Genomic DNA, 19,825 nt, shown 5'->3' with positions numbered 1-19,825 from the left:
AACATGCTCCTGTATTTCCCACTGACCCCTCAGGCCAATAGGTTGTTAAAAGGCAACAGAATTAAGATCAAAGTGTCTGGGAGGTTTTGTGTGTTCACCGATTGGGAATTTCTTTGAATGTGATCCCCATAGCTTAGCACTGGGTGCTATAACAACATAGTGGAGCTATAGTACGTGTGTCTGATAACCTGTGCATTATCTCAGGGCATGGCAGGGGACAAATGGAGGGGACATGTAGCACAAGGGATTCCAGCCAGGCCTGCAGCTCATTGCCTTATTCCTTCTTTTTCAACATAGAGAGAGGAAAAAAAAATTTTTTTGAAAGCTATTCTCTATTGTTAGTGATGAGTTGGATTTTTACTGGATTTTGCAAAGGCTGTGAGGTTCACTCAAGAAGTGGAAATCCTGGAAAAGAAAGTTTTTTTTTTTTTTATAAACAAAGTCCTGCTATGCAGTTCAGCTGGCTTGAGCTCATTTTGTAGCCTAGGCTGGCCTCGAATTTGCAACAATCCTCCTGCCTCAGCCTCCGTAGTGCTGGGATTACAGGGGTGCGCCACCATGCACAGCAGAGAGCAACTCTTAATTGAAGGTTTACTGTCTGTTGTTTTGTTTGTTCAAATTGTTTTTAAGTAGAATTCTTTTTAGTTTTTAAAAATGTAATTTAAAGCCAGGCATGGTGGCGCACACCTGTAATCTCAGCACTCTCAAGGCTGAGGCAAGAGGATTGCCTAGAGTTCGAGGCCAGCCTGGATTCATCAAGGCCAGCTTGAACTATATAGTGAAACCCTGTCTCAAACAAACAAACAAAAAAACCGTATATGTATATATACATATAATACAGAAGAAAGCATTTTTGCTAAGTGAAAGAAGGCAGACCCCTAAAGGCAGCATGTACACTGTGCAGTCTGATTTATATGACATTCTGGAAGAGGCAAGCTCCTGAGGACACAGAGCAGAGGAGAGTGCCCAGGCTGGGTGTGGAGGTGGGGTTGACCCCCCAGCACATCTGTGGGAGTTCAGGGAGTGGTGGCACCATTCTGCATCTGGTGTGATGGCCGTTCCGCAGCTCTGGGACTTGTCAGAAGTCAGTCCTGTCCAAGGTGTGAATTTTACTGCGTGTGAGCAGTAATAAAGTGATCGCCCAAAAAGGCCAAGCACACGTTCATTGTACCAAAATGTGTGAAGTACTCAAAAAGAAAATTCGAATCATCTGTGCTCTTACCTAGAGAGAACAGCATAAAGGTATTGATGATTACTTTCCACTCTTTTTGGGTGTGTCTATGTATGTCCTTTGTTTTGTAAAAGAACATTGATAGCAAAGCATGTTTTAATGTGGTCTGTTTACCTCCTCTTCTGCTTTTTGTTTGATTTTGTGTTTTTGAGACAGGGTCTCACCATGTAGTTCAGGCTGGCCTTTAACTCACTGTGTAACCCAGGCTGACCTCAGACTCACAGTGGTCCTCCTCCCCAGAGCTCTTCTCAGTGTGTGGGAAAATTATTCTATATTAGTCATGCAAGTCGTGCCATGACTTTGTCTGTATCCATTCTATGTATCTGGAATCCTTTCTACAACAGGCTGGCCATACATTTTTAAATACATGTAGCTGCACATGCTTGCAGTGACTATAAAGTATTCTGTTGTTGCATCTTAAAATTCTCCACAGTGGTTTTTTGGTATCCTAACCGGCATGATTTTACCTTTACCAAATGAAGGGGAAAATTTTTGTCACTGGTAAGAAATTAAAAAAGAGACTTAACAGTTTTATTTATCCATCTAAAAGAATAATTCTTTGACATGAAAACGCCTGTCTGGCTTTATCTGAAGAGAGTATTACTTTGTGTGTTATTTATTTAAATATAAAGCTGGGCAGAGGCGTGGCTTTGGCCTAGAAGATTTTAATCTTGAGTACTTCCTGTCGGCCCCCAGAGGCGGTGAAGCCTCTGGCTCCCCTTTCCTCCTTTTCTAGGGGCTGCGCTGTTGAGAAACGTTACTCTTCCCAAGCAAATTCCACACTGTGTTTACCCCATCCTTTCCTTAATTGGGGTTTGGGGGGTCAGAGAATGGAGCTTGTCAAACAAAAATGCTGACTAAGCCCAGCCTGTGGTTGCCAGGGCAACAAGGCTCAGGGAGGCCTCAGAATTCTTTTGGCAGGTCCCGCGGATTTCTGTTGGGCTTGACAGCTACTGCAGGCAGGCTGGCCAGCTGGCCGTCCTCACGCAGCCATGCCTGGCCCTGGGCTCTGGGGAGGGACACGCCTGCTGTGAGCAGCCCTGGTCTGGGGAAGAAGGTTTGGGGTCTGCTTTCTGTCAGGAGAAGAATGGCTATTTAGAGAGGTTAAAATTGTCACATCCTAGCAGATCAGGTGGCCTGGTGGCTGCTTGTGCAGACTACAGGACTATACTTCATAGAAGTAGGTTTCTGAGTGGGCTGGGAGTCAAAGGTCATGTCCTGCGACACTGAGTAATGCGAAACCCCTCTGCAGTAGTAGTGTGGTTATTTAATAAGCTCACTTATTCGTTTATGGGTTCAACAAATGTTCCTAGGCACTAAACGCACGTAAATGACAGACCCAGCCCTCCCCTTTAGGAAGCTCTACTTCAGCTTGTGTCAGAAGTTATCCTGCCTGCAAGTCCCAGAAGGAACCCACTTCCTGTTCCCTTGCTGAGGACTGATACCATCGCAAGTCTTCAAAAACAGACTCCCTTTTCTCAAACCAGCCTGGTGGACATGGTCATTTTTGTCAATTAAAATCAATGAGTAAATAATACAAGAAAATGGTTCTTTTCAAAACCACTGTAACTTGAAAATAGTTGTAAAATGGAGACTCATTCTGTGCTAAGGAAAAGCAGCTTCTTATTTCCGGTTTTCCTAAGATCACTGAAGTATGAGGAAATATTCCATTTCAAAACTCAGTCAGCTTTTTTTTAAGTGAAGAGAAAAAATGTCTAAATTATAATTTTTTCTTAGTGTGATTCAAAGGGGCAACAGAGACAGATTGTGGAACGGAAGATTGTTATATACATCCTGAATTCAAAGAGCAGCGAACAGGCTCTGGATAGTAATTACGGGCTCAACAAATGTTTCCCCAAAAGTATCAGAGTTTCGACTGTGTTCTTTTATAGCAACAATCTGGCAGCTGAGCGTGTATGATGAGGTATTTCAAAAAGGGAGGCTCCAGGAAATGTGACAGTGGATTTCTAGAATCTCTTGGCACAGAGTTAAAAAGAGATTTCCATCAGGAATGTCCCCCACCTCCCCAAAGCAGGTAAATAATTCAACTTTCTGCCTCTGAAGTCCCGCAGGGTTTTGGCAGAGAGAACAGCCATCCTTTGCACCAGAATAACTATTTTAATGTTAAGATTTTAAAGCATTGTCCTTATTTTTTTTTCCTTTTCATTTGTCTCTACTCACCCCACCCTTTATAATTAAAACAGTCCAGTCTTGCATTTGGTGTAATCCCTGGCCACACACACTTGTACCAGGCGGAGCACCCTCGGAAGAGGTTTTTGTCATTCATTTCTCTGTGAAGTGCGCTCCATGGAGAGGTGCAGACTGGAGGAAGGACCCCTCAGCCTGAGACCCAACGGGCAGCAGGGCAGTCTCCAAGGCTTGTACTTTCTCACCTCTTCTGTTGATTTATTCCACAGAGGAGCTATAGGCCAGCGGGGAGTTGGAGGTTAGGAGGCCTGAGGTTTGTTTCCAGGGGCATCTTCAACTCACAAAGAGCATTTGCTTTTCACACCCTCCATCCCTCGGCTATTTTACATACCTCCCCCCAATTCCCCCATCCCCAGCTGCTTGGAGCTTGTGGTTTTGTTTTGTTTTGTTTTGTTTTTTTCTTGTAGTTCACACTGGCCTTGAACTCACTATATAGCCAGGCTGACGGAGAACTCACAACGGTCCTCCAGCCTCAGCCTCCTGCGTTCTGCTAGGGGAGGGTGTTTTTTTTTTTAACTCACATAATTTTTTTTCCTAGGAGGCCAAATGCATGACCACAAATGATTCTGAAGCCCTTATTTTGTGACAGTCTTTCCAACCTCAGCTTAGACATAAAAAAATTAAACTGATGAGGGAGAGAAAGGGCTGGGACAGGACTACCAGGGGGTACTTCCCAGATCTTTCTGAGAGTGGCCTTTAAAATCGGAGCTTACAACCCAGCTTGACGGTTGTGAGTTCTCAGGACACTGAATAGCATCAAAGGTGATGTCCAGTTCGCTGTTCCACGTTCAGGGAGGGGGATTATTGAGCACTGTTAAACAGGCTGCTTCATTAAAGGCTCTTCTCATTGGTATTTCCATTTTGTAGCTGGAAAAACAGGCCCAGAGAAATGAAGTAACTGGCCCAAGTGTCACAGCCAGTAGGTAAGAGGGCCCCAAATCTGAGGCCCACCCACCTCAACCCTCAGCTCTCTCTTCTCTGCCACGCTGTCGTGTGCTGACCGGAATGGCCTCGGAAGCCAGACAGCCTGGATTTAGATCTCCTCCATGCATTATTGGCCGTGGGACCTTGGGAACGTTTTTACTCCCTCTGAGCCTCTCAGTCAAAGGAAGACAGTTGGTTTGTCGTGAGGATGAAGGGAAATGGAATGTCCGGGTGCTGGGACAGAGGGCCGCACATTATGAGGCAGTGTCCCCGCCTCCCAGACCACTGAACACTGCAGCAGCAGGTCTTATGGGCCATCTTTTTTTTGAGGAACAAACTGTGAAGAAGGGTTAAGAATTTAATCCAAGATCTCACAGCATTTGAACTCCAATCTTTCTGATTCTAAAGACAGTTTTTCCTCTACGCTGGGCTCCTTTCCTATGCTAAGCCTAGGACGTGTCTAATAGCATTAAGCCTTTAACCACTGCTTGGGAATTGCAGTGGCAAATATCTCAGAGAACTGAGGAGCAGCCATTTCCCCTACTGAACTGACGGCTAAGTAGGAAGTTCTTCATCCTGTCGTCCTCAGATCTGGAATGGAAGGGTGCTTCCCTCTCTCATGTGGCAGTCCGTTAATAGTTCGAGGGCCATGTGTGTCCCTTGAGTCATGTGTGGTTAAGGAGTGCTGTCCCATCTCCTCTTAGTACTGAAGATTCTTCTCTGGTCACACTTGGTAAAATGTTGACGGAAACCTGCCTGAAGTCTGCCACACAAAGGTTGACGGGGCAGCGAGGTTGGTCAGACATCTAGAGAAGCAATGGCGGCTGCTACTTGACACAGGAAGAGTTTGGAGCGTGGTGGTACGGGGCACGTGAAGTCCACAAGGCTTGGGCCTTGGCCTTCATTCTTCCATGGTTGGTCTTCCTTGTAGAGTCTTCCATGAGGACAAGTCCTCGTCTCATCAGTTGTTGCTGCCTAAGACAGTAACTCGAACTCACTAGTCTCAGTCGTTTTTGTTTTGTGTTGTTGTTATTGTTGTAATAGGTTTTTGAGACAGGGTCTCACTACTGTATGTAGTTCAGCAGGCTGGACTTGAACTTACTGTGTAGCACAGACTGGCCTCGAACTTGTACAGATTCTTCTGCCTCGCCTTCCCAAGTGCTGAAATTGTAGGTGTATACCACCATGCCTAGCTCAAAGCTAATTTTATGTTATACAAAAGATTTATAATCTTGTTTAAAAAAATTTCGTTTTCTTAGCCTTGTGAGGAATTTTGTGCTTTAGTTTAATCTCACCAAGGTGAAAATTGATGAGAAAGTAATGTCTTACCTCTCAAAATGGATCAGTTTCATGTAGTCATGTGGCTTTAAAGTTGCTTAATCAGTTAATTAGGTTTTTTTTTGTTTGTTTGTTTGTTTGTTTGTTTTGTTTTGGTTTTTCTCCGGTACTGGGAACTGAACTCACGACCTTGCGCTTGCCAGGCAGGCACTTTTGCTGCTGAGCTAAATCCCCAGCCCCAGTTAATTAGTTTTTTGTGATACTGGAAATCAAACCCAGAGTCTCACACATACTAGGCAAGTACTCTACCATTGAGCTACACTCCAGCCCTGAAAGTGTTTGTTTCTGTTTTTGAGATTGGAATATAACACATGAGGTAAGAATAATCATTAGTTAAGCATTTAGTAAGTGATCTTGGAAGGTAGGCGCTGGTCTAAGCTTTAACATCATAGCAGCCCTGTGGGGCGGGCTGCGCATATTATTCACACTTTACAGAATAGCAGAGGTGAGGTCATTCTTCTTGACTTGGGCCAGGAAGGATCTTCTCTGCAGAGGTGACATTTGTAAGAGCTGGGTAGTGAGGGAAGAATGGGCTCTGGAAAGCCCTGAGGAGGTGTCCGAGCAGAGGGAGCCATGGTGCTGATGCCAGCTGTGAGAGGGACTGCAAAGACCCAGGGGTGCCTTCAGCAGGGACCTGCCTGCCCCAGTCTGTGGTCAAGGGGACAGGAAGCAGGGCCACGAGGTTGCCTCTGGCTGCTGTGTGCAATGACTTGTGACCCAAGAGTGATCTTGGAATAGTCGTAGAGGAAGTGTTGTATTTTAAATAATAACTTTCTGAGACTGGCTGAGTGATTTTTTTTGAAGTTGATGCTGTTATTCAGGCAGTTCTCTCTTTTTTTTTTGGTTTTTCTCCGGTACCAGGAACCGAACTCACGACCTTGCGCTTGCCAGGCAGGCGCTTTGCCGCTGAGCTAAATCCCCAGCCCTCAGGCAGTTCTCTCTATTTGGAGTCATTTGAAGGCAGAAAATGAGACTGAGAGGCATTTTAGGTGGAACGTAGTGTTTCTTCCTCTGGTGACTCAAGCTCGGTCTTCACAGTACTTAGGAACAACACCAGTGATGAAGAATGAATTTCAGTTTTGTTGCATTTAAAACAGAGGAAGCCCAGCATGGTGGTGCAGACCTGTAATCCCTGCCCTCAGAGGGCTGAGGCAGGAGGATCGCTGCAAGTTTGAGGGCAGCTTGAGCTATATAGTGAAACCCTGCCTCAAAAAAAATCAAACAAAAACAATCAAATCCATCAATAAATAGATGAAATAGAACTATGTAACATTTACCCTGATATACTGTACATACTTTCAGCTTTCAGTATTACATAAGCCTTTTGAATTTTATTTATAAATTTGGCCACACACAAGCATTATTTTGTTTTATCTACTTAAAATATGCTGGGAGTAATTTAAGTGGAAGGGAAAGCTCATAACTATATATTTTCTATGCAGTTTGTGATATTTTCTTATAATTTCAGTTTGATTTTCATGTCATTACAGGTAATGAATAATTTGTACATTCTATTATTAGTAGTTCTATAAAGTTCCAGGAATGATTCTTGCTATGTTTAAGTTCAGATCTCTTGGAAATTAAGTGTTCAACCTGTACTCTTCAAATATAAAGTGATAAAACTTTGTGAAACAAAGAAATGCAACCATCTTCATCAGCTTTTATGTTTATTTATTTTTATTTTTATTTTCCTGTACCGGGAATCGAACTCATAACCTTACCCTTGGCAGGCAGGTGCTGTGCTGCTGAGCTAAATTCCCAGCCCCAGCTTTTATGTTTAAAAGGGTTTTTGTGTAGAAGGAACCTTCACGAGTATTCAGAATGGTTGATGAATAGAATATTTGGGAGAAAACTGATTTTTGGGGGGATAGTGGAGGTTATTAGCCAAAGGATTCTTGCCTGTTCAGTTTACAAAGAACTAAAAATTAAACCAGGCATGGTGGCACGTGTCCGTAATCCCAGCACTCTGGGAGGTGGAGGTAGGAGGATGGCAAGTTTGAGCCCAGCCTGGGTACACTAGTGACTTAGCAAGACCCTCCTCAAAGCAGAGGGGGCTGGGAACGTAGCTCGGTGCGAAGGCCCCTGGCTTCAGTCTCCAGTACCAAAAGATCGTGAATGATGTCAGCGACCGCATTTTCACACTAGGTTTAGGGTGTGTGAGGTGTCTGACGATTTGGGGCTGCACACTCCCGGCTCCTCACACCAGGCTGGGTCCCTGTTGTTCTTCTCCAGGAGGCTCTCGGAAAGGCTTTGTTCGATAGTAAAGTTTCTCAGACATGCTATCTGCCGTGTAAAAACAAGTCTCAGAAAGTAATTGAACTTCTCTAGATTTGTTTAGAAGCTATTTCTAGGATTTGGATAATGGACTAAACTCATCTTTTAAAAAAATCCCATTTTAAAATTTTCTTTTTATGGATTACTGAATAAAATTGGTTAAATGTTGTGAGTCTTCGCCGTCTAGGTGGACAGAGAAGTGAACCGGAGGCCCTTTCTAGCCGGAGTGTTTCGTTTCCATACGAGTTAACAGTGCAGTTTCTTATCAGCCGGGTCCCTCATGGTGTATGAGTCAGGCTACTGCAACTCCTATAACAGCACAGTGAACTCTAGAAACCAAAGTTTTTATAGCCGATGACTTCAGTGGGACTTGTCTAGACAGCAGTTACCTTCTAAAGTCATGGCGTGTGAGGGCTGGAAGAGATGGAAGATAGATACCGCAACTGGGATGGCCTATCTGCTCTGTGTGCCGTTGTAGCCATGGTTCCGAGGTCTGAGGGAGGTCGGGACCAATGACTTCAGCACGGAAAGCGGAAACGTGATAGGCATAGGTCTGGACAAGGGCGCACCTCGGTGCTGGGCGCGAGTATAAACACGCACAAGTATTTTTCTCTGGAAACAGCAGCAAATTTGAAAGGCATCTGATGCCTGGTCATAGTTGTCAAAATGGGTGAGGCTCCTAGAGGTGACACCCAGAGAAAGTGATTACAGTCAACAAATTCATAACCTTTTGAATTGACCCTCTTTGGCAAAGACATGCTGGCTTTAAAAATAATGTTTGCATTATATTTATTTGCTAATAAAATCCGTATGCTATCATTTAACTAGTCAGTAGTATAGCACATAGAAAACTAGATTGACTTAAAAAAACTTTTTAATGGTTTTGCTCTCCTGGTTATTAACAGAAACTGCCTGGGGTAGATTAATGTAGACCCTGAGTTCTATAATCCACTGCTTCACTGGCCTGTCGGTGACAGAGGCCAGAATGTACTTGCTCACCTAGAGGGATCTGATTGACTAAGTTAGATTGGGTCTGAGAACCTGTGACAGACATGGGCTTGTCTCTGAGAACGTGGCTGAGGCCTTTCTGTGATCCGAGCGCTTAGGCAGTTGTGTGGGTGCGGGGCAGGTTTGAAGTGAGTACCCCCAGGCCAGATGTTAGCTGAGCTTCCCATTAGCTGTAGGAAAGTGACATATGGCTAAGACTTTCTTCAGAAGGAGAACACTAATGATTTCCCGATGCTTTTGACTTACTGGAAATAAGTACAAAGTATCTAGTGTATGGGGAGCAGTTTTCAGTTTCTGGTGACATAAACTCCACTCCCATCCTGTGACAGTGACTAACTCTTCCCGCTCTCTCATTGTCTTCCTCCTAGGAAGCCGCCCTCTGCAGGCAGCTCCCCATGGAAGCCGAGACAATGGCCACCGTTCAGGCTGCTGTCAACCCGCCTGCCATGACTGCAGACATGAGATCCATCACCAACAATAGCTCAGATCCTTTCCTCAATGGGTACGTGGACATTTGGGGCCGTTTGTTGCTGTGGTCTTTATGGTCTGGCCTAGGCTATAGGGGCCTTTGTTTACATTGGGAAAGGTGAGAAGCTGGAAGGCTGAGGATGTGGGCAGAGGCAGGAAGTGGGGGAACTGTCACAAGAGAGGAGAGCAGAGGGAGTCATCTACTTTTTATAAAATCCTCAGATTCAAAAATCAGTGATAAGACACAGAGTAAACCCCAGTGAAGAATTTGAACATGGGCTGAACTTCTAATTTAAACAGGATGGCACTGTCTGGTAATTACACTTGGAAGAATCTTGTGGTTGTATTTAACCCACAGAAGGATAAAAGCATGTCCATTGCAAATTGAGAACAAAACAATTAAGAGATGATGTTCCTAGTGAATGTGAATAAGATCTACGGTTTAGGTAATGTATGCCAGGGTCAGTTTCCTGGGTTTAGTAATTGTATGGGGCTTAGGGCAGTAGGGTGGTCCTTACTGCAGAGGCTACTGGGCAGAGGACACAGAGGGACTCGCTATACCCTTTCTTAATCTTCTGTGCAAGTCTAAAATTATTTCAAAATTTAAAAATTAATATGAGAGCAAAGAGATGATGTTTTTGAAAAGACAAAACACAGGAGCAGAAGGAAAAACTAATTGAACCACAGGTCTGCATGAGGAGAGGTAATCAACCCTAAATATGGCCTTTTCAATCCCAGCAGCGTGGAATATTCTATTTCCTGTGTTTTTCTGCCCTGGAAGAGGCTTCTGAAGACCCAACAAGTACAATTAAAGCCAGAGTGGTGAAAATAAATAGTAACCAGAATAATGATAACATAGGTTTTTTTTTTAGTTGTTGATTTTATTTATTTTTTGTCTTTTTGAGCCAGGGTTTCACTGTGCAGTCCAGGCTGGCCTTGAGCTCACTTTGTAGCCCAGGCTGGCCTCAAATTCAAAACAATCCTGTCCCACCCTCCTGAGTGCTGGGATTGTAGGTGTGCGCCACCACGCCTAGCAGTTGATTTTAAAGTACAGGAAAATATGAAGAATAATGTAAGAGTTGCTCATGCACCCACTCCCCAGGTTTGCTTTATTCCTACCTGGTCTTTCTTTTTGAGACAGGATCTCACTATGTAGTGCAGGCTGGCCTTGAACTTGCTTATGTGTCCAGCCTGACTTCAAACTCATAGTGAACCTCCTGCTTCAGCCTCCCGAGTGCCAGAATTACAGGCATGCAGAACGCACCCAGCACTTTCTTAGTAAATAAAATGTTACAGTTAATATATAAACCCATTCCACCACCACCACTAAAGCCGTGTTTCTGTTTCTTCTTCCCTCCCCGTGGGAGCCACTGTACAGGAACTGCTGTGTGTCTCTTAGGCGTGTATTTCTTACTGCCGTAAGCCGTATTCAGCTTAGTTTTTTTTTTTTAATGTCATATACATCGCATCACACTCAGATGTACAACTGTGTCCATGCAGCTATTTGGAAATGCAAGGAATCAGTAACAGCGTACTGTGAATAGTCAGTATTATTTGCTTGCACTGTGTTAGTTTCATTAATATTAGGATGTAGTTTTCAAAACTGAAGGGCAGAACAGAGTCTTCTCGCCTTTGCTCCCTGAGAGTGGAGCAGGACAGGCTCAGGCTGTCCCGAGCTGCTGTGACTGTTTTCACTTTGGCCTTTACTCAGTGGCCTCTCACAGATGTCTCCATCTTCTGCTCTTCAGAGGGCCCTACCACTCGCGGGAGCAGAGCACAGACAGTGGCCTGGGCTTGGGGTGCTACAGCGTCCCCACGACTCCGGAGGACTTCCTCAGCAACGTGGACGAGATGGATACAGGTAGGAGCACAGCCTGCGAATACGTGCATGTGTTTTTAGTTTTGTCTTTTAGGTCATCTCAGTTCTAACATGCAGCGGGAACCCTGGATCTCAACAACACAAAATGACGACTGCAAAGCCACCCAGCCCAGAGGCATGCGAGATAAACTCTAGCCCGCTTTCCACAGGTTATGTGTAGTTTGACATAAAGGCACAGGATTTTAACTTCTGTTTTTTTAAAAAATTCATCCTTCCTTCATTTGACCTCTTCCTTGCAGTTGCACTAGGAGAACCCTGTCTGCTCTGCCTGTCACAGTGGGGTCTTTGTGCTGCCATGTATGGGCCACTTTTTCTCCAGGAAAAGGGTTCTCTGTACAACCTCCCCAACAGACAAGATTTTCACGTCACTCGCTGCACTTGGGAAGCAATTGGCAATGAGCATTTAGAAGGTTAAGCAAGTGGGGGATTCTAAGTGGTCAGCTCAAAGTCCCTGCACGGTAGCGATGCCCTCCCTCTGCGGCTGCAAGGGAGAGGGCCGGGGACTTCTGCTGTCCAGCCTGTGCTTCCTGCAGGCCGAGGCTCGGCAGACTTCCTGATTGTGTCCCATGTTCTTCTGCCTTCAGGAGGGAGGCATCCAATTGCAAAGTCTGGCTTTATCCTTATTAGCTTCACCTAGACTTAACTATGAAAGTCAGGAACTCTCGAAAGGTATTTAAGCATCAGAATAGCTGAGGTGTCCACTCTTGAGAGCTATTCATGCGAGTTTCTTCTGTATCATCTGTGATGATAGAAAATTCATTGTCCTCTGATGAAAATAAAAAATTACTTTTCCAGTGTTATTGTACCTCGAGGCTGTAGTTGGTTACGCTATCTGCCCAGGGGGCGCTCTGAGACTAAGTTGTGAGACCAGGAGTGACACTGTAGTGGTCTATGTAGAATCTCAGAACACTGGGGCAGCTTTTCCAGGGTCTTCATCCACATGTGTAGAGCATGGTGTAGTCTGTCTCAGGAGGAGCCACACAAGAATAGTTTTAACTGTTTGTTTTGCTGTTCCTCAATTTATTGCTGCAGTTTTCTCCCTCTCCCGCCCTCTTTCATCTCTTTTTTTTTTGTCTTTTTGAGACTTAGGGTCTCACTATGCAGTTCAGGCTGACCTTGAGCTCACTTTGTAGCCCAGGCTGGCCTCAAACTCGGAACGATCCTCCTGCCTCAGCCTCCCGAGGACTGGAATTACAGGCGTGCGCCACCACACCCAGCTTCTCTTTATTATTTGGTGTGAGATTTATTTTGTTCCCTTGGAACAGCCTTATGAAATGGCTTCTTTCTATACTTAGTAGCTATTTAGTTTTTTAAAACACTGGGAAGTCAGTAAGGATTAAAAACAAAAAAGCAAAGTTAAATAAGAAAAAGGAACCTCAAGAGATCAAAAAAAAAAAAAAGGATGGATTCTCTTTTATGTCTTTTTGAAATGACCTCGGACAGGTAAATGGGAGCATTTTGAAACTGAAATGTGGAATTAAATGGTGTTCGGAAAAGAGCATTCTCTATGCAGCAGGTGGCATGGTTGAACTCTTTCTTCACTTCCTGGTAGTGATTTTGGCAAAGTTGTGTGACTTCCCTGGGCCCAGATTTTCACCTATAAAGTGAGAATAATATCCTTACTTCACAGAGAACTGTGAGTGCCAAGAGAGCACAGGGTGGCACAGGGCTCTCTGCCACCCCTGGGAAGGCTGATGTAACTAACGTACAAAACGGATGAGCGGCTGGGGATTTAGCTCAGCGGCACAGCGCCTGCCTGGCAAGCGGAAGGTCGTGAGTTCGATTCCCAATACCGAAAAAAAAAAAAAAAACCCGGACTCGAGAAATGTTCGGGCTCCAGGTTGACCTGGCTAAGTGAGCAACGACTCATTCAGTTCAGGGTTGAGGGTTATCCCCTTTTCAGGAAGTGGGCATAAATCCTTCCGGCGAAAGAAATGTAATCATCCACTAGTAACCCAAGGAGGAGCTGGGAGTGGGTAGAACTCAGGTGTAGCCAGAAAAGATGTGTTAGGTCTGCGGGACCCTGGGAGCCAGCCAGCTGAGCGCGCCCTCTGCAGTCCCACTCAGAAATAACCGCGGGGCTTCGTGCAAAATGAAGCACAGGGACTGGTAGGAGCAAGGGCTGGGCAGCCATCTATCCTTCCAGAATATTCTGCAACAATCACAATCCTGCAAGAATTGCTGGTTTGTTTGTTTTTTTTTGTCTCATCCATTTGTTTGTTCATTTGTTTAAGATAGGGTCTTGCTTATGTAGTTCAGACTGGCATTGGACTCAAGGACAGCCAGGCAGTCCTTGAATTTGCAGCAGTCCTCCTGCCTCAGCCTCCCGCGTGCTGGGATTATAAGCGTGGGCCACTATGCCAGGCCTCATCCCTTTTTTAAGTGGATAAAACTACAAAGGCCTAAAAGATCACTATAAGATTGCAGAGTTACTACAAAGAGATATTTTAAGATTTTCAACCTTAGTGAAGAAGCCTAACTCATCTCATACATTCTGTATTTGAGGAGAAAGGATTAGAGGCGTTCTTTAAGGTAACAATTTTGTGTAGCTAAAGTAGGTATTTTTGAGTAGTAAAAGTTATAATGATAATTTCAATGAGAGATGAAAAAAAATCCAGGCCCTTACAATTTTTTAGGACAAATAAATTTTAAAGCCTCATTTTTATGTGTTGCAGTCCATGAGTAGAAAAAAGTTATTTTGTATTTTATTTCTTATTTTAGTGTTTTTCATTATCTATATTGAGGTCGTGTTACTGAATTTGAGTTCTTTCTTATTTTTTTTTCGTCTTTTTGAGACAGGATCTCGCTATGCAGTTCAGGCTGGCCCTGAGTTCACTTTGCAGCCCAGGCTGGTTCTCGAACTTGTAGCAATCCTCTTGCCTGAGTCTCCCAAGTGCTGGAATTATAGATGTGTACCACTACACCTTGCAAGCCTGCTGTTTAAACAGGCTTAAAGCTGTCAATGGAAATACCATGGTTAAAAGAAACTTCACACTACTGTCTATGCCTATAAAAATGATGTGGGTAAAGGGAAGCTTACAGTTAAACTCACAGAGTAGAGTTCTGCAAGAAGAGTTTAATACAGGTGAGTTGTCTCTCCTGTCAGAAGAGCTCTACAAGCCTCCATAACGTGAAAGTACAGACGTGTTGTCTGATCTTCGGCGCCTTTTGCGTGCTCCTTTCTTATTCTCTGTACTTTTACATTCTGGGCCACGTCTACCACAAACTAGTTCAGATTCCTCCAGCATCTCAGCACCTCTTACAAGCGAGGGTCATTAATGTGAGGTCTGAAAATGTGAAGATGTTATAGTAACATTTGAACTGTCCCTCCGTGAAGGACTTACAAGAAGGAGTTAAAATGGTTTTCTCTCATTCTGCTCCAGGGGAAAATGCAGGTCAGACGCCTGTAAACATTAACCACCAGCAGACCCGCTTTCCTGATTTCCTTGACTGTCTTCCGGGAACAAACGTTGACCTAGGAACTTTGGAATCTGAAGATCTGATCCCCCTCTTCAGTGATGTGGAGTCTGCTCTGAACAAAAGCGAGCCCTTTCAAACCTGGCTGTAGTTGCTGCCGCCATTGTAAGTGGGAAGCAGCCATGACCTGACATTTCCTGGGCCTCTGGGGAAGGTGGTGGAGCCGAGGAGGTCTGCAGGCAACCACTTCCTGCCTCACGACTCTCACTCCCTCCTTTCCACGTGGCCAGTTTAGTCATTGCCTGGTTTTGATTGACAGGAACTTCAGTTACACATACATATTCTGTTTTCATTTTCTGTAAGCCTGCATTCCTGTGATACATGATGCAGAGGTGTGCCTGCAGAATTGTGTCTGCAGAATTTTCTCTTTGTGCTGCCCCATGGCTACTATGCTTTATGGGTGTTAGCTGACATTTATGCATCAATTTATTGTAAACCACAAAAAGCTGACCACAGGTAGTAAATTCGGACGGGCATCTTGGTCCAGGAAACATGCACAAAATTAGACCTGATTTACAGTTTCAAAAACTGTATTAATGACAGTAGCACCAAATACTTTAAAATCTATTTAACTTGAGCTTTAAAAATCATTGTATGGATAGTAAAATTCTGCTGTGTGGAATACAGTGTATTTTGAATCCATGCTCGCTCTGATGGCTCTTACTACTCTGTATTTGCAAAGGCACAAACAGTCCTAGTATAGTTTATTTTTCATTGTTTTATTGCATAGACAGCTTAGTCTTCCTGGCAGGAAAGTAGCAGCAGCATTAGAGTTCTTACCTAGAGAGCTTTTGAAAGAGACCAGTTTGTACTAATAATGAACATTTATTAACCAAAAATTTGTTTTAATTGCAACATGGATTTGTTAACAGTGCAACTTAGAATTTGATGTTCGTTTAGGAAACACTAATTTTATAGCTGATGACAAAAGACAGCCATATGTTTTTGATAAATCAGTGGCAACTGTTTTTTTGTCTTTTGAAACTATCCTGAAGATATTGGGGTTTCAACCTGATGGCACATGCAATAAGCTGTTGCTTTTCAAATTCTGAAGCCTTGTCAGTTTTGCTTTCAAGATTTCAAGTGTTTAAAATAAGCCTATCTATGAAACTGTTTGAAGGATGAAGCAGATCTCTAACTGACATATAACAAAAATGCCCTCTGAGGGCAGATGGTGGAGACATGTTTCTGAATGCAGTAAAATTGATTCCTACGTATATTATCCTATATCCTATCCTTGATATAAAAAAGCCTGAGCTATGTATTCAGTACCTCTTATGTAACCAAAAACTTCATTAGCTTTTAAGGACTGAGAGAGCATCATGTGCACCTGGCATGCAGTCTACCTGCATTGCCAATGAAGTCCTCAACTGTTTAATATTTTGAATGACATTATTTATAATCTATGAATTTAACCTTTTTAAAAAAATCATTAATAATTCAGGTCTCTGAGAGGAACCTTTCAATCCCCATGGGGGCTTATTTGTTGGTGATCTTAGATAAGATAAGACCCGCCTCTGTCTGCCAGAATAGAGATGCGCAGACACCTGGTCTTGTTCTAGAGGAAGCAAGTGCAGAGGCAGAGGTGCAGCCGCGAAGTTCGGGATGTAGCGGAGGGATGCTAGTTGGGAGATGGAGATGGGCGAGGGATAGAACGCCAGCAGCAAGACACGCGGGGAGGTGAGCGGTGCCATGAAAGAACAAAGCAACGATTTCTAGTACAATCTTCACACCACATGATTCTGTTGTAGAAGAATAGAGGGCTTTGGCGCACTTTACTGGGAGAAGAGTGAAGGGCCGGGCTGTGGGTCCGGGCCTCGCCGACCTGAACAGGCCGCGGCCAGGGCAGAGACCTGCGCCCGCCCCCGCACTCGCGAGTGGCTCTCTCTCCCACCGACCTGCCTTGTGTCCCACTAACCCCTTCCCCTCTCAAGCACGCTGAGAGCGTGGAGGTCGATGTTTATGTTGCTACTAAATTGCAAGGGAGCACTCTTTTTCTTTTTTGTAAGCAAAAATTACAAACAGAGTTGTACATTCTAAGAGAAAAAAAATAAGGGACCTAACAAAACTCAGCAGTGTTACTGTATTTTTAAAAAATATTTTTATAGATGCATTTTCAGGTTATTAAATGTAAGAGAAAGAGATAACCCTTCTTTTTTTTAGTAGCTAAATCATTGATGATTTATATTACCAAGTTTTAGAAGTAATTTTCTAGTAAGCTCATGGCATTAGAAAATTCTAGAATAATTTTTTAGTGAAATTAGAACATTTATTAATGGATATAATAAATATTTTTCCAGAATAAAATATGGACCCTATTTGTTTACTAATAGATAAAGGGAGATACAATGTTTTGTTGTTTTTAAAGCCATAAAATGTGGCTTTTGTTAAGGAACATTCAAGCCTGAACTCTCAAGTACAGCTTTTGTTTTGTTTTGGTTTGGTTTTTTCAGTGCTGGGGCTTGAACAACCTAGGATGCACGCTAGGCCAGCATTCTCCCGCTGAGCTAAGGCCCGGCCCTTAAAAGCAACTTTTAAATGACTGTTTCCTATTACTGTTACACCCCTCAGAATTCATGATAAGGTGCTATTTATACTCTATATCTTACTGCAAGACAACTGCCAGGACACCTAGTCTTTGTAGTCCTGAATCAATCAATCAGTTTTACCATCTCAGCCCACAGTTCTGCTATGCGAAAGGCGTATTTTGAAAAGTGAAATTGAAAAGTAATTTCAGAGATCTTTTACTCAAGATGTTTCTTCCTGATGAAATACATTGTCTTGTTAGCAAATAAAGTGTCGGAACCTATTTGTTTGTAATTCTGTTACATTGAAGGAGCGAAGGAGTGGACCTAGGGCGTGAAATGCCGAAGGAGTGGACCTGGGGTGTGAAATGCCGTTTCTTTCACCGGTGACACAATGCATGCGAGTGCGAGGACAGCAGAGCAGGTGCTGCGGGCCGCTGGCCGCACCTGGGGGAGCAGCTGTGCGGGGCCGGGGCTGGAGGGGGAGGGTCGCTCAGGAGCAGCTGTGCTCTGTTCGCATAAGCAGAAAGTAACTTCTGAAAGTACAACTTGCATTTTAAAGAAAGGCTGTTTAAAAAGAAATTGCAGGTTCATTGAATCGGGAAAATGGGCGATTGACAGAGACCATTTCCCTAACACTACATCGTTTCTCGTGCTAGTACTTTAACTTTTTAAAGAATTTACTTCTATATTTTGTAATATGACATATGCGTGTTTATTTCTAATTTCGAATGTTGTGCATACAGAAAGTATGCGATCCAATCAGTCACATCAAACCATTTTACCTAGAGTTTGGTACTGGTTTTTACTTCTCTGATTCTATATAAGGAAAATAAATACAATTGAATTTCCACTGGGAGCCTCCGTCTTTTCATTATTTGTGTATGTTCTTCTCGCTGAGGGTTTGGGTGGAACTAGAGAGAGGCTTATGTAACCTCCTGGCAGACAATGAAAGGAAGAAAATCTTGTAGGCAAACATCTTTTTGGCTCCTACGCCTGGCCTTCAACATTCTGAATGTCTGCAGAATTCTAGTTTCTGCTTTATTTGAAGTAGCCAACTGAGATTTTTAAAGATGTGTGTGTTTTTTTTAAACACACCACCCTACCAACACCCTGACAGATACGACGAGACATCACAACGGGACTCTTACTCTTGCCTCTGTTATTAATAGTGTGATGTGACCTTTTTTGTTTTCAAAACTAAAACCAGAAGAACAGGTTGTCCTTCGTTCTGAGTTGGGGCTTGTGACTGTATTTCCTGCTCAGTCCGTTGGTTCTCTGACCTGATACCTGCGACCACGAGCCATGCCGGGTGTGGTGGCACATGTCTGTAATCCCAGCGCTCTGGGAGGCCGAGGCAGGAGGATCATAAATGCAAGCCCAACCTGGCTAATTGGGTGAGACATTTCAAAATAAAAGAACTGGAGATGGAGCTCGGACAGAAGGCCTTCCGTTCCATCCCCAGTATTCTCACCATGACAAAACCGAACCAAAGAGAGGAGGGGTGGGGAGGTGGGAAGGAGGGGGGAGGAAGAGCCAAGGTGAACCTCTTTTCTTCAAATTGCAGGCGTTGGGTATTTTGTCCCAGTGACAAAGAAGGTGACTAAGACGTTAAGACATCGCACTCTGGAACTGACAGTGAAACGGAGTTATTTTTTCGTAATACAGTAGCTTTAGCAGGTGCTACCAGTTTCCAGCGGGGGTATCTCAGATTTCTCCTTACCATTTCTTTCCTCCTAACCATTTTTGTTGTTGTTTTTGTTTCTGTTTTTGTTTTATGAGACAGGTTGTCACTATGTAGTCCAGGCTTGCCTTAAACTCACAATGTATCCTGTTGACTCAAACTTGTGGCAATCCTCCTGCCTCAGCCTCCTGAGTCCTGGGATTACAGGCGTGTGCCACCACACCCAGCTTTCCTCTCACCATTTTTGTGCCTCCCGCTCACTGATCCCAGAGTGTTTTTACTTCCAGGATTTAAATGCTCTTAACAATATGGCCAGGGCGTGTTCACCCCTCATGCACAGAGAGCAAGGAATGCAGGGAGTGCAGCCCTTGGTCCGTAACAAGTGGGCATGTAACGTCCTCCCCCCCAGGAGCTCCCTGGGGGTCGGTAGCACCACCTCTTGTGATCCTCTGGGAGCACACTTTTGCCCGGTCTCCTCCCTTTTCTGGTCTCTCTTATATTTCTCTTATAAGTACACACTGCCACAATAGATCCTTTCTAAATTCCTTAAAAAATAAATAAATCACTTGTGATCCTGATGCAAGGGCTTACTTCTAGGACCTAAAATAACTCAGAATGTATGACAAACTCTTACAAATCAGTAGGAAAAACAGCTCGACAGAAAAACAAGCCAACACTTGGTATCTTCGCAAAAGAATTAAAAGCATCGTACCACAGTGACATATGTGCACCTATGTCTGTAGCAGCACAGTTTGTAATAGCTAAATCTTGGAAACAACCCAAATGCTCAGCAACCAATGAATGGATAA

General features: G+C 43.9%; 1 protein-coding gene across 1 annotated transcript in view; it reads left to right on the top strand.

Moving 5' to 3' along the window:
* The window catches only part of Wwtr1 (WW domain containing transcription regulator 1), a gene marked incomplete at its 5' end in the record, with an annotated part of 122,895 nt that extends 104,710 nt beyond the window's left edge, over positions 1 to 18,185 (top strand). The window contains 3 exon segments of the mRNA XM_005393000.2: positions 9,352 to 9,485; positions 11,200 to 11,312; positions 14,714 to 18,185. Of these exon segments, the coding sequence (XP_005393057.1) occupies positions 9,352 to 9,485; positions 11,200 to 11,312; positions 14,714 to 14,898 (432 nt within the window). The 3' untranslated portion in view covers positions 14,899 to 18,185.
* Positions 18,186 to 19,825: the final 1,640 nt, after the last annotated feature.

The sequence above is a fragment of the Chinchilla lanigera genome, unplaced genomic scaffold (assembly GCF_000276665.1).
Source record: "Chinchilla lanigera isolate Chin_1 unplaced genomic scaffold, ChiLan1.0 scaffold00047, whole genome shotgun sequence".
Lineage (NCBI taxonomy): Eukaryota > Metazoa > Chordata > Mammalia > Rodentia > Chinchillidae > Chinchilla > Chinchilla lanigera.
This window is presented reverse-complemented; position numbering and strand designations above follow the sequence as displayed.